Genomic DNA, 15,365 nt, shown 5'->3' on the forward strand with positions numbered 1-15,365 from the left:
GCTTTATAATGTTGCTCAAACAACATTCAATTAAAACAAATTTATAAAGAAAAATAAGGAAAAAGTATAATGAAGGCTAGTGAGAGAAAACTAGATGACCAGGTGTGTTTATGTGAAAGGGGCAGGGACCAGTTTGGAACAGTAAATAAATTAGTTGTACATAATATGATATAATATAATCATCCACACATCACAATATGTCTTTTTTTTCCCCTACATGCTCGTGCAATCATCCTGTGCCACTGCACTTTTCTTTATAACATTTCTATATACAAACCACTACAGTGGAAGGTGTATATTATCTACATACTCTGATTTTTTTTAATTTTATTCTTTTGTCTTTTTATATGTTTATTCTCTTGTCTACCTCATTCTGACCTGCTTGCTGCTGAAACAACTGAATTGTCCTGGTGTGTGGATCAAAAAAAGTGTTGTCTTATATTATATTCTTATAACACAATATAATATAATAATTTTTTTTCCTGTGTGTATTGATTGTTTTTGATTACACTGAAATTAACAATCTTTACTAAACTAAAGTAGACAAAAAAGGTAAAAAGAAAATGGGATACACAGCCAGTCCAAACTATGATATAAACCTTAAAATAACAATAATAAACCTTATTATCAAAATCTGGGTCATATTAACAACAGTGGTGTTTGAGGGGAATAGTGGAAGTTCTCAAAAAGCCTGCAACTCAAACTTTATCTTCATTTATCATTTACATTTTTTGATGACTTCAGTGTTAGAATAGTTTGTAGTAGGGCTTGTGATGTGGCCAAAAATGGTATTAAGATAAAACATTTTCATATCATGCTGTATTGATGAATATAAGGATAAATGTCTCACTCTTATTTCTTCTAACAAACACTTTACAAATCTGTGGTCAATCAATTATGTGTTGTAACGCCTCACTGTGCTTCCACAATGCATAAGCATTATATCATTATATTTCTTATGTCTCACTAACATGGACACATGTGCTCTCATGGCTATTAAAACACCCAATTAACTTCAATTACCTGCCATAATACGCTGGCCTAAAGTGTCCTCTTAGTATTTATTTACCATGAATACATAAAAAATGTAATACTCATACAGCAACACGATTACAATAGATGTGATTAAATGTTAATAATGACAGTTATTTAACACTGCAGTCTTAAAATAAAACAGACCATATCCTATATAAAGTAATAGTAAAGACCAGAGTATAATTTAAATATATAAATGTTGGTTCATTTTAACCTGCATTGATGATAGACGACCAGAAGAGGGTGCTAAGGCTCCTTGTGAAAGATTCAGGACGATTCCTTTGAACAATGTTAAAACAAATAAACCACCAGTGGGACAGCTGCTGTTCTGGGATAGCAACGAGATGAAGGCAGGTATGTTTACTACAGCTGGGCCCTTTGCTATTTTAAGCTAATTGAAAGCTGACAGGAACTTCCCCGTGCAGATTAAGCTAATGCTAGCTCTGACTAGACTAGCTAGCTATAACTGCTAGTGAGGGATAATGCTCTCGACTCTGTCTTTCTGTTTAGAAATCCCAGCAGTCACTACAAATATTGCTGGCCAGCGTTATATCGACTACATTTTGAACTACATGCATGTGGCTCGTTGGTCTAGGGGTATGATTCTCGCTTTGGGTGCGAGAGGTCCCGGGTTCAAATCCCGGACGAGCCCAGTACTTTTCCACTTCTTCACCATGTGTATATCTTTTCTCTGGAGCTCTCCTGGGAGGTAGTTGCAATTTTGCTTTAATAACAATCAGAAATGATTGACCGAGCAATCTCCTCTGGACTTGCGGCAGCACTACAATTAGAAGATACTGTTTATTTTTTAAATATTTCTAGCTATACATGCTATTTTTTTTGCACAAGGGACATTTTCATGTACACTGCACAGATTAGGTAGTCTCTTAAATTCAAAAGTGAGCTTGAGTACGGTGTCCCACTTCTTAAAGTATTCTTCAAATATAGTGTCAGTGAGGTGCAGTTTGCCTGAGTACACGTTACCAGTTTTGATAAAAAATTGAAAAATAGTTCCGCAGCATCACCTGCGCTGAAGGGCAACTTATCCGAAATCCAAGAGCTGAAGAAACATGCTTACACATGTATTCAGTCATATGTTGTGGCTCTTAAGCATCTGCCTATCCTTATTATTCAGTACACAGGCTCACTCTCCAGCGGTGGCGGGGGAACATCAGACGACTTAAAAAATATGCTCACTTAATGCCTTTCTGTCTTCACCCAGTTGGGGCTTATCTGAGCTTGCTGTTGTGACAGCATCTCTGCCTCCCTCCCTCCAGTTTGGCTCAGGACGGCCACTGCTCTGCTTAACACGGGACCGGCAGATATCTCCGTAAATACCAGTCTCTTTCCCTTTCTGTTGCCGCAAGCATATCATCGCCCCAGGAGCTACACTACTCCCATTATTTCCATAAGCCTCTTAGTGGCACCACGCTCTGTCATTTGTAGAGGCTTCATACTATGAAGTGTGCAAGTTTCTATATATGTTAAAGGGCTTCTTTCCTGTACCCACGCTCTTAATATGGCAAAAGGGGCTCCTGTTCTGCTATGAATGAGAATAGTGGTTTTTGATCATTCCCAGTTTATTAAATGGATGCTGTAATCCTGTTTGTCAGAGAGAAGAAGCAAGGGAGAGTGATAACACTCCAGGACCATACTAGTGTTTTTTTTTTAATGTCTTTTCATGTTATTTCCACTTTCTGTGAAACCACATTTCTTTTCATTTCACACGCTACATTATAAGCGTCAACCGGAAGAAATTGCTGGCGGAAATTGGAAACATGCATGTGAATCAAGACCATACTCTGCCTTTATTTTATTATTCTCTTATTTTTTATGGGTCAATGCATTTACGATATATATAAACAGTTAAACCACACACAGATGGTGCATATGTGTAGAGGGTTTTTTAAAGGCTTGTTGCTAATGGTTTAAATTGTAAGTGCTCACCTTGTACTTCACGGAGAACTCAGTGGTCTCTTGTTAAAGTGCTTCAAGAGCTCTTATATAAGGCCCTGTAGAATCCTTTATTTCTTTCTTTTTTTTTAATAACAGCTTGGTCAAAGAAGATTCCAATCAAATGTCATGTCTCTGCAAAGTAAGAAACTCAAGAAAATGACGTAAATACTACAGCTGGCTTTGAAAAAAGGTAGATTGAATATGTGCAAAGACAATTCTATTAAACGTGGAGCTTGACAAGAGAGAGATGAGGGAATGAAGAAAGGAACGAAGGAATAAAAGATGATAAAGGTTTGAGCTGTCACTGATTACTCAAGTAAAGCTAAATACTTGTTTATTTTGAAGATCAGTAATTAGCTTTTTCATAGATAAAAACACACACTGAGCTCCCAGCTTATGAGAACACACGTACAGTAAATTCCCAGAAATTTTGTGTTTCAGTTACAATTATGTTGTTGTGGTTATTATTATCATTATTATGTCAAAACCTTGTTTTTTTCTTGCTGTTTGTTTTTCTTTCCTGGTTTCTTCACTGTGTTTTTTTGACTGTGCCATGGCTTCCAGTTCAATCATCTCTGGCCAATTCTCCCACACAACGAGGCTGACAACTATTTATCAAGACCTTGAAGACTCTGAAGTATATAAAGGTCTGTTCAATCACCAGGACTCAGATTAATGTTCCTCTTTGAGGTAGAAAACCTTGAGCTGACCTCTCTGCCTTTTATTTTTGGGGCAGAAGAGTTGACTTCCTGTCCGCCTGCAACTGACCTCTGTTGTCTTTCACCTGCATCACTCAGCCATCCTCTACTGCCACACTTTCATATTGAAACACCTACCTGCCTTTATGGTGTTGTTCTGTTTGAAACCTCTTCACTGCCACAACCTGTGACTCAGAACCATTTCTGTCAACGAACTTTAACATTAAACCCTTTTAAATCTACTCGAGCACAGCCACACTCAGAAACCCTACCACTTCTTACCCGGGTTCAGTTCCCCGCTGCCTCCATCACCACGCCATCATCACCCCGTCTGTCATTTAAAGTAAGCGGCCGCCTGCTTAGCCGGCACCTTTCACTTCTCCAGCAGCACTTAATTTACTGCAGGACATTTTAAATCTCCTGCCTCTGTCGCACTGAGTCGCTGACAAATGCCTGGTTGCAAATGTATCTCATTGACTGCTGACTCGGTTGTATCACAAGCTGGCTGATAATGTGCTCCTCAGGTTTTATCCTCAGATGTTGGAGGAAGTGTATTAATTTAGCCTAGATGGGGCCTTATGAAAGTGTAGAGGCAGGCAGAGACTAGCAGATCCCCCCCTCTCTCTCTCTCTCTCTCTCTCTCTCTCTCTCTCTCTCTCTCTCTCTCTCTCTCCCTCCCTCCCTCCCTCTCTTGCTCAGCTTCTCAGGATTGAAGCTATCTGCCACAGAGCCGCAGCATATTCCACCATCAATGTGTCAAGAGGAAAGCTATTAAAACTGCTTAACTTTTCCTAAGTATCACGAGAATAAGCACAAGATTTAGTGAAATCCCCCCGGAGCAATGAAAATCTCGGGGATTTTCCCCCTGAAATGTCTCCTAATGGAGTGTCAGAGACTCTTGTCAGACTTCAATGCGGGTTTTGGATTTCAGTGAATTTATTTGGAGCTGAAATGACAAAATTTGAAGTGTGAGTGCATCTGAACTTTCCACATAATCAGATAGAAAGCCATTCACCAGTTTATTATACAATAGCACAACTCCAGTGTAGACTTGGGGGTGGGAGAAGTTAGGTCGCTCAAATCAAAGTTCATGAGTAATTTAAAAAGGTATAATACATTCTGAATTCACGCTGGGATTTACCATGATGTGCAGAAAAGCCCAACATGCCAACCTGAGCCAGGGGCCACCATGAGGACCTGGGCCTCAGACTGGTACCGTGAACCTTTGTGACAGTTATGAGACTGTGACAAGTTTAAATTTATGTGTTGATATAGTTGATGCATTTTTTTTCTCACTCCTAGACTTGAATGAATATAGTAAACCAATATGTGGCTTTGCTTTGTTGTAAATGTGGGACATCTAATGAATATAGGACAACAATTTGATTTAATTTTTAACATTTTAAAAGCAAGACAATTTGAATATAAATGTATTTTATTTCACCATGACAATCTACTTAGGGTCAATATCACTTTCCAGAGATTCCTGGATTCCTGGATTATTTATTTATGTTAAAATGATCCACTCATGTCCATCTGAGAGGATGTAGATTGCTTCACATGTAGACCAGCTGAATGCACATAGTGGCGACATAATTAGGCAAGAATCCATGAAAAATTCTCTAGTAATTCTTTTCTATGCATATTAAAATGCTAAATACTGTTTGTTTTTTTACTATTTATTGTTTGGTCTATGAATTGTCAAATGAGGAGCTGAAACTTATGTTTGTCTTCTGGAATATTATGATTAAAAAGAATATAAACCAATTTCTCCTGAAGGACTAATCATTTCAGTTGGAGGCCGACTGGGCCTGTTCTGCAGCCTCCTCTGCTATACACCTAAAACAGCCAGTGTAACGTGGAGTCTTTTGTTGAGGTCTTTTGCATCGATGTAAGATGATATGCATATATTATCTATCTGTGATCTGCTCTAAGTGAGTTTTAATAATGGACACTGCTGCAGAGCTGACATCAAATCTAATATAACCTGAGTCCCATATACAGCAGTACACTTCAGCCATTTATAGAAAGAAAAGCCAATTCTAAAGATTAAGAGATGTAATCAGTAATTATATTTATCAATAATTATTCGGTTAATCAATGCAGTAAATGAGTAGGAACCATCAGCATTTTTTTTTGTCTCCAGCATGTAGTAGATTCTTTTCTTGTCAAACGCTGGCACACTCCCCTGGCCTGAGCGACCGGTCTGCCTCTCTGTGTCATCTTTCATTTCCTTTTCACCCCCAGGTCTTTCTGTACCTGTCAATTTCTTTCTACAGTGTGACTCCTTAATCCACCTGAGTGCATGGAGGACAGTTTTGACATAAGAAGAAAAGATAGTCTCCTAAGGAGAGGACCAGTATCTTTAGAGCCCGGGGGATAACCGGATTACGACAGCCATTTTGTGCTGCTGGCAGTTTTTCTTATTACCCGTTTCTCCCCTCCCTCATCTCTCCAGAGTTGAAATGCTGCCCTTTCTTAGAAGTCAAACCAAACACTGACTAGTACACAAAAAGCACACATACCCTCTGTGCTTTCTCCTCAGCTAAATGGAAACAGCTAAAGTTTTTGTGCAATATGAAACAATAAATCTTGACAAAGGCAACAAGGAAACAGATCATTTCTCCAAATTGACCTTCATGTCCTCCACCTCTTGTGTTGTTGTTCTCAGACAGTTTTTCTCCTCACTGTTGAAAACTCTCTAGAACATGGTCCCTCTGTGGAAGTAATCATTGTCTCTGTGTGGTGGTGGGGGCCTCCTGTGTGCCAGGCCTGAACCTACAGCACAGGAGATAACAGCACAGCCACGAGGAGACAGATCAACTGTCTGACCCCTGCTGCCACTCACTTTATCCCTCCAGCCCGTCTGCTCTTAGGAAACCTGCAGAAAAAAACATTCTCTGAAAACGTCTTATCAGCGCCATCAATGACGCGGCGCGCGCCACTGGATCTTCAGTGTCCATTTATTTTGCCTTTGAAGAGGCCCACTGTGCCTTTGATTGTGGGGGGCAAATGAAATAAAGGCCTCCTCCTTGGCTGATATCTGAGTTTATCACCGCTACCAAAACATAAAAACCTATAAACCCGGGGCTTCAACCAACCGCCACAGGTCTTGTCTGCGGAGAAACACATCATGCTTCTGTCATGGTAATAATCCTTTTTGCAGAAGCCATTTTGGGTGCCTTTGAGGCAGCCTGGAAGCTCCCACTTAGACACCCAGAGAGTCGGTATTGAATTCCTCCTTGTAAAATGAGCTTCCTGTGTATATACTCCATAGAGTAATCCCCTCTTATTACCTATAAGCGCCTACATTTTCCACTGAGTACACACACACACACACACACACACACACACACACACACACACACACACACACACACACACACACACACACACACACTCACACATAGTATACTGTATATAGTTCGTACTTAAGTTATTGCTCCGGCATTTCTCCATCAATGTCATTTCAATAACAGATGAGATGGCTAAAGCATATGTTTGATCAGATAAGGTTTAGTAATTATGAAAACTGTAACAATCAATGCAGTCAGCCGGGCCAGTGAATTATGGCTGTGATTAATATTGATTTTGTCGACTATGGAGGAGGGCGAGGTGAGACACTTGTGCACATATTAATATATAAGACACCTGCATGGCATCATGGGAAAGAATTTAAATTAGGCAATTTTGAAGGCAAGTTTTTAGATAGCAAGAGTGAAAACTGAGGAAGCCGAGCTTACACACACACCCACTGACCCGTGAACGTTTTCATTTAACTTTGTTTTAATGTAGAGACATGGTGTCTTCTGGGAATTTGGGAGTTTTAGCAACTGTGTGTGAGTTACATTCTGCAGCCAAAAGCGTGAGATGATTTTTTTAGCCTGAGTCCATGATGCTTTTGCGTCCATTTTTCCACCAGGAGTTTAAATTCTTGTGGCCTGGAGAAAGCTTTGAAAACAACATTTGGGTGTAAACATTGGGGAATAACACTTTATTTTGCCGATCTGTAATTCCAAATAAAGATTCCAGGACTGTACTATATCGAAAACCCAATCTGAGACAGTTATTTTACCCCAGCGTGGTTGGGTTTCAGAGTATTTTCCTTGAAAGAATTATTTTATTTTAATAAACTTTTAGAATTATTACTAACTGAGAAAAATCTAAATAAAAACAAAAATGTATAGGCACATAACTAGGTGGCTGTAAAGAATGTACATCAGCACTGTATTTCTATAACACTCTGTGCAGCCCTGCTGTAATTAGATGGTTTTAAATGTGTTAAACAGCAACTTTGTCTGAGTTCTTCTGAAATAGACTTCATTATTGAGCAAATGAGCCATGTAGGACTTTATAGGTCTCTGAGCAGCTGCAGTTAAAAATACCCTCCATGCTGCCCTATCCCAAAACCTTTTAATTTGTAGTTTTCTGCTTATGTTATGCAGCAGATTGCTTTCTCCCCTGGTTTCCTTGCTGCCTGTCTCAGCGGAGCTTTGGAGGGACTAAACTGTTTGGAGAGGAGGGAGTCCCTCAGAAATGTTGTACAGTCACTTTTTTGTGAGGGGATTACTCTGCTCCCTCTCATTCCCATTGGCTTGGCTCGCCGTGACAGTGGTGTGGTGATGAGTGGTTGACATGCCCAGCATCATCCATAACAAGCTTCCAACTTGGTCCCGTGTGACTCCCATTCATGCGCCCAGGCTTTGCGCCTTGTGCAGTTTTCAGTTCCACCTGGTGCAAAAGCGTCGGTCTGTTTGGAATTATAGTTTCAACTTTACAAAGAAACAGAAAATAATTCTCCAGTCAAATAATCTTTGATACTTCTTCCTTTTTACGCACGGGAGGAGCATGCGCTTTTTGGACAGGTGACTTATTTAAGAGCAGTAGGATCTGAGTGAACTTTTTAATTAATTAATGTGTCAACTCCTGAAATGGCAAAACCTTTAGATCACATCAAGAGACCCATGAACGCCTTCATGGTGTGGTCCAGAGGCCAGAGGAGAAAGATGGCCCAGGAGAACCCGAAGATGCACAACTCCGAGATCAGCAAGAGACTCGGCGCGGAGTGGAAGCTGCTCTCCGACTCCGAGAAACGTCCGTACATCGACGAGGCCAAGAGGCTGCGGGCTCAGCACATGAAGGAGCACCCGGACTACAAGTACAGACCCCGGCGCAAATCCAAGAGCCTCCTGAAGAGGGACCGCTTCCTGTTCCCGCTGCCGTCTTTACTCGGGGAGGCAGCGGAGCACCTGAAGGGATTTGCCATGGACTCCTTCCTCGTCCCCGGGGACAAAGCCCGGGCTCTCTTCGCGCCCGCCTGCTCCTCCTCCTCCTCCTTCTCCCTGCTGGAGCCGGTGGCGCAGTTCAGCACCGGAGCTGTCCAGCGGGTGGCGGAGATCCCGCACTCACTGGCCGCGGGCGCTCTGCCCTACGGCGCGCACACCTTCGGCTACCAGACCGGCGGGATTGGGGGACTGGCGTGTCCCGGACAGCACACCCACACCCACCCGTCACCCTCCAGCCCGGGATACATGCTGCCGTGTAACTGTAGTGCCTGGTCTGCGGCCAGTTTACACCCTCAGGTGGCGTATATTCTCTTCCCCGGAGGGATGACCAAGAGCGGCATGGACTCGTATCCTTCCCCCGGATCCAGCGTGCAGACTGGGTAGGAAGACGCACGTACACAACGGGGAACGTTTTACGCACAGGACCTTCCCATGCAATGCAACAGACGAGAAAGAACTGGGCTATAATAACACGTGTTTTCTATCTAATAAATATAACAGAAAAACTGTTGACATTTATTTGACATGCCATTGGAATATTCGAGTGTTTCCACAGCAATTAAAAACATTTCTAAAGGCCTGCTGTTTAATTAGCTCAGAGCTGTGCTATTTACCCTGTACGTTTCCATGTCAATACAGGGTAAAGATTATGGTGTGAAGATGCTGTTTTGTTACTCTTTTGACTAGAATATAAATTCAAAAGTGCTGCACTAGGTCCACGTATAACTGTTCAAACTGAGTCAGACGAACATCCAGCTGTTGTGGAAATAAGGGATATATGAGAGCCACTGTGGTTCATCTGTTTATCCAGGCCCAAAAACAACAGTAAGTCTAATATTGTATTTTTTAATGAATACATTCTTATATTTGGACAGTAACACCTGTATGTATGTCAGTATGTAGGTCTGCCTATATACTGTAGTCTGCAGCCTGTTTTGTTGTTGTTGTTGAAATACAGGTTTAAATAAAGCCTTATAATTGCAGTCTTATGTTTTTTTCAATTGAATTTCACAAAGAAACATTTTTTAACTATCTACATTTAAGAGTCAGTTGCTATTCAAGGAACAATATCGATGAGAAGTTGGACATTTAATTGACAGTACAGTTTGTTTTAAGGACGATCCGGACCAGGACATGTTTCTACTGTCGCTGAGATGTCATCAGACATCAGCTGTAATAAAAAGTTACCAGGAATCAATAAAGATAATCTTGAGGAGGTTTATATGTTTTCATGTTTCTGACTGCTTGAGCTCTCTAACTTAATTCAACCACCTTAAAGTCTCCTGATGAGATGCATATACGACTTAAGAAAAGATAAACACATTAATATGATGCAAAGAGCACAAGTCCAAAGAAAGTGGATGAACGTAACAGTTCTAAACTGACTTCCATCATCGTGTGAGGTGGCTACTGCGTGAGTTAGTAGTGTGTGTCCACTTGTGTGTTGGTGAGTGAGAGCGAGTCAGGCTGATGATAAGGGAAGAATAGAAACCAGCACAGTTGTTGACAAAGTGATAAGGTGAAAAACTGAATCATGGACATCATGAGGCACTGTTTGTTTCGGGAAATGAGTCTTCACACTGAAACTATTCATTCTCAGTGTGCGACAATTGGAATCAAACTAGTACTGACCCGACTGCTGTTTTTGTATTTTACACCTTTTAACCTTCTCACAGAAGAATTCAACAAGTGTCTGGCTGAACATAAATTGTGGATGTTGTAATCACATCTATTCATCCTTGGTTTCCACTGGGCACTCTGCAGCTCCGGAAAAGAGACTGAAGGACGAACTGTCAAGTTTAAAGTCATCAGGTTGTTGAGATTTCATCTTCTTTCAGTGTCGTTGAGCAAAACACCAAATCTTTACCAGAGAAAAGTTGAATGTTGCTTGTTTCGCTTCAAATGTCTTATTCAGGATCATGGCCTGATTGAGAATCTGCTGTAATCATGTGCTGTTTTCAGTCCTGTGTATGTCATCCATTATTTATAAAGTGACACATTTGGTGATGCATCAGTTTTAGTTTGTGTTTGAGTGTCAGCGCGGCCAATCAGCATCAACTCACTGACCAACAGTTATCAGCTCTCTGAAAGCCCTACATGGAGTCGGTGATTCAGTTTCCCGTATTTACATTAAAACGGTTAGTTCTCATTTAGGTGCCAGGTGCGCCTATCACCACTGTGTCCACACGTCTCAACACAAGGTAGCCCTGCCCATACACGGCTGTATGACCCACTGGGTGAAACCCAACCGCCTCCACCCACCAACACCACCATGACTACAAAGCGCCCCTTTGCCCAGTTTCATTCTTTATCCGCACGCGACATACCTGCTCACTTTTGGCTCGTTCGCTAAATGCATTCACATAAATAGCTGTACTTTAAGTATTAGGATTTCTATCTTTTAAACCAAACACAAACCTACACTGCACACACTCGCTGTGCCAGGTATATTTTCTGATTTCTGAAGGAGAAGACCACAATGGCGCCTTCGGTTCTGCAGAACGGTGGATTCGTTTTGGGCCTGATCGGGGCCGCAGCCCTGATCGCAGCCACAGCCATGAACAAGTGGAGTGTGAAGGACAGGCAGGGGGAGGTGGTGACATCTCTTTACACCTACAAGGGTCTGTGGCAGGACTGTGAGACGGCCTCCTCTGGACTCACCGAATGTCGTCCGCTCTACGGCCTCCTGGGCTTCTCAGGTAAGACAAGACTCCTCTATATATCCAACAGAAGTTTCATTTCCTTGATGTCCTACCAATGGAACTGATTCAACCTGGGTCTCCTTCACTGTCAAGGCCACGAACTCATGACATTTCCTTACTTACAGTCTGGACTCTCCCTTATGAGATCTCGTTAGATGTGATTCTCTGATCACACTAACAATGACGCAGTGACAACATTTTATAAAGTAATAGCTGAACTGTTTAAAACATTTTGCAGTTTTGCAAAAAGAAGGAAGTAGGAGCAAGTTCTCTCACTTCCTGGTAAGATTCAAGATGGCCTAAACTATTGTTCTTCTGAAATGACGAGGCAGGAGGAATTTAAGGCGCCAAGATGAGTCTCATTCAGGTTCATGATGACAACTTCTAGAACATACTAATATGTTATATTGTCATGAAGGGTTGAAGTATTTTAAGATTTGAGTCTAAAAGGTTAATTAAACACTTTGATTTGGTGCATCAGGCAAATTGAGGCTAATGGTGTTAAAAAGATCAAAAGGAAAATTAGAAAGAACAGGAAGTGACCTTACAGGACACAAGAGATAACTCTGATGATGTCAGACAACATGTAAAGTGCATCAGATTTCTCCTTTTTCAAATTTTTTTAAACAGAGGTTGTATTTAAATAATTACTCAGTTACTCTGAGTTTCTGTTGCCATCATACAAACTCTTGTTCCTAAGTCAAGTCCACTCCTATCAGTGTTTGCTCTGCTCCGCAGTGCATTCTGGACCGTGTAATGGACGGCCAGGCCGAGAGTCGGTCAATACAGTTATCAGAAAGAGAACAAACAAAATGCAAAGGGCAGGTTCCTACAACACACCTACTGCAGGAGCATACTCACCACATTATTAAGACATTATTAAGAATATGAGGTTTCAAATGAATACACAGGTCAGAGTGCAGGTTATCACACAACAGTACAAAACGCATTATCTGTCATTGTCTTTTCAAATGAGGACCTGACAGAAAATGTATGAATATTTATTTTTGCTAAAGTTGGACATTAATTGATTCTGGGGGGGGGATTTGTACTCAACAATAAAAAATAATAGATTCGGCTTTTTATTTAGTATTTTAGTCTTTTAGTATTTTAGTAGACACAAATTTATTTAAATGTTAGGACTTTTAGGATACCAGAAAATAAATATGACATTTTTACCCCACAGAGCTTCATTTTTGGCCAAGTGTGAAATGAAGATTACGGAACATTGAATTAAACTCTAAAGAGTATTAATATGATGTGAGAAATTAGTATAATTTTGATGATTAGTTAAATTTTTGGAGAATTTAGAGTCATGACCTCTGTATTTCTAAATTCCTGGGTATGGCCTCTGCACCTTGAATCTACCGACGCGTGCGTTGTAAATAAAATGACCTTGCTTTGCCTCAATAACATCCATCTTAAATGTACAACTGTAAAGTCTCTGATTCTGAGTTTTCTGTCATCTGCAGGGGCCTTCCAGGCTGTGCGGGCCCTGATGATAGTGGGCGTGGTGCTGAGTATACTCGGGGCGGTGATATCAGTTTTCTCCCTCACCTGCCTCACGATGACCAGCATGGAGGACACCACCAAGGCCAAGATGAGCCTCACCGCTGGCATCATGTTCATCATCGCGGGTACGGGCACAATGTGGATGAACATGAGTCAAGCTGAAGAGGAATATGTGTAAAAGAAATCACCGACATGAATCTCTTCATTTCACTTGTGTCATTCTGTGCCCTCTTTCAGCTGTGTGCGGCATTGCAGGTGCATCCATCTACGCCAACCAGATCGTGGCCAGTTTCCGGATGGCCACCTACCCCAGCTATGGTGGAGGAGGAATGATGGGGGGAGGGATGGGAAATGGTGCAATGGGAGGAATGGGAGGAGGAATGCCAACGTAGGATATTAAGTTTATTATTTTCGCTTCTGTTCCCACAATAATCCATATTGTTCACATGTTGGACCTATACATACTTTGTGTTATCTGTATTTCCCAGATACACGTTTGGCCCTGCACTGTTTATCGCCTGGATTGGAGGCGGCGTGCTGCTTATTGGCGGCGTCCTGAAGTCACTGGCTTTCAGGGAAATGGTGAAAGATGAAAAACCCCAGTGAGTCCAACACAGATTTATATTAGTAGTAAATGATAAGCCTCTTAAATTCTGTATATCTGAATGATTTATCATGTCTGTGAATTTGTTTTGGACCAAATTCTATTATGATGTTATCAGTTATATGCTCACTTGTGACTTATTTTAGTCGTTTCCATGTGTTTTGACAGCAGATACACCTTTACAACAGTTACCTTAATGCTATGTGTGTTGTCTCTTGTCTTTCAGCTACCCAGGGGTTGTTTACAAACCTCAGTCCCGCACCAAAACCGACCCGGGTGATCATCACTCAGAGGACGGCAAGAAAACCCAATATGTGTGACTTTAAGCAGCCTCAGCACTGACAAGTGGTTTATGCTCAGATTTGTGCTTTTCAGCCTTCGTGCAGCAGGCTTTGTGTGATTTTTTTTATTTTCATATACACATTTAATACTGCATCTTATTGTCTGGTGATGGTCTATCATGCCTCACATCCAAACAGAAGTCCAACAGGTGTAATAATAATTTTAAAAAAGGCATTATTGGCAAATTATGTAGTTTTCACATGCACATTTAGTGGTTATGAGATATTTATAAATGTGGGGGTACACTGTGTAATTGAAGCTTTTTTTTTACTTGACTTTTGTTAAATCACTTTATTTTTATGTTTGAAAATAAAACACTGATTTCTGATATATGGTGTTCCAGTTTCTCTGAAAGTGTCGTTAATGACGGAATGTGAATGTGACATCATTTCCTGAGCACTGACAGGAAATCATGGGTGGATTTAGGACTCAAGTGAGAACAAGGCCTTTCTAACAGCACGTATCCATCTGCCAACGTACTTCATGTGTGCAGCAATGATCAAATGCATTTAAACAGCTTATAACACTTCTTGTTAGATAGGATCTGTCAACATGGAGAATAAAATCGGAATAGTCTGGATGTTTGACTTTGCTTATGGAGGCGTGTTGCTGTAAGAACAGGCTGACAAACCCTACGGATGTTGAAGCTTTGCCCATGTGTCTCTTAAGGCGATTCAGTGGTTTTATTGTGTATCCTGTATTTTCATGCTGTACATTTACTGCGAAAGAAAAATCTGATGGTTTTTACTTTAGCTGGAAGAGAAATACATGACTGATCTATATTGTTGCAAATTAAAATATAACAGGATCTTTAATAAAAGGAAGAGTTTCAAAAGCTTTACGTTAATGTTATTTTAAAGAGAACAGGGGTTTCAGAAAGCTAACAGCCACTTTTTTCACTAATCTCGAGACTGGTACACATAAGGTATATCTATGACCTAGTTTTAGAAATGTGATTTGAAATTTAAGTTCCCCCTCCCTGAGAAACATGCTTTCCTTATTGTTACTTCACTTGGATCTTTCACCTCCAATTTACATAATGATGTGAAACTCAGAGTTGTGTGTGGGAGGTTCTGTTTTTAGTTTTTAGATACAATATAGAGAACTTGCAATAACTAATTCTTAGGTCCTTTTCTGCAGAGGCAATACCCTTAGTAACCACTAGATGTCAGCAAACTCATGTCTTCAGCTCGGCCTGAAGCCAGGCACTCCCCCGGCAGTTATTGAATAA

The 15,365-nt window shown here is 40.9% G+C and overlaps 2 protein-coding genes and 1 non-coding gene across 3 annotated transcripts; all 3 read left to right on the forward strand.

The window, feature by feature from the left end:
- The first annotated feature begins 1,615 nt into the window (after positions 1–1,615).
- trnap-ugg lies at positions 1,616–1,687 on the forward strand. Its single transcript has one exon. It is a non-coding gene; the product is annotated as a tRNA-Pro (tRNA).
- Positions 1,688–8,381: 6,694 nt separating this feature from the next.
- On the forward strand, positions 8,382–9,714 carry LOC118118003 (transcription factor Sox-14). The gene has a single exon (XM_035170758.2). It carries the CDS (start codon positions 8,621–8,623, stop codon positions 9,356–9,358), a length of 738 nt encoding a protein of 245 aa, XP_035026649.1. The 5' UTR covers positions 8,382–8,620; the 3' UTR covers positions 9,359–9,714.
- Positions 9,715–11,453: 1,739 nt separating this feature from the next.
- Positions 11,454–14,112, forward strand: LOC118118004 (claudin-18). Its single transcript, XM_035170759.2, has 5 exons — positions 11,454–11,673; positions 13,149–13,313; positions 13,426–13,576; positions 13,677–13,790; positions 14,019–14,112. The coding sequence occupies exons 1-5, from the start codon at positions 11,454–11,456 to the stop codon at positions 14,110–14,112; spliced, it is 744 nt and encodes a 247-aa protein (XP_035026650.2).
- Positions 14,113–15,365: the final 1,253 nt, after the last annotated feature.

Source organism: Hippoglossus stenolepis, chromosome 11, assembly GCF_022539355.2.
Source record: "Hippoglossus stenolepis isolate QCI-W04-F060 chromosome 11, HSTE1.2, whole genome shotgun sequence".
Lineage (NCBI taxonomy): Eukaryota > Metazoa > Chordata > Actinopteri > Pleuronectiformes > Pleuronectidae > Hippoglossus > Hippoglossus stenolepis.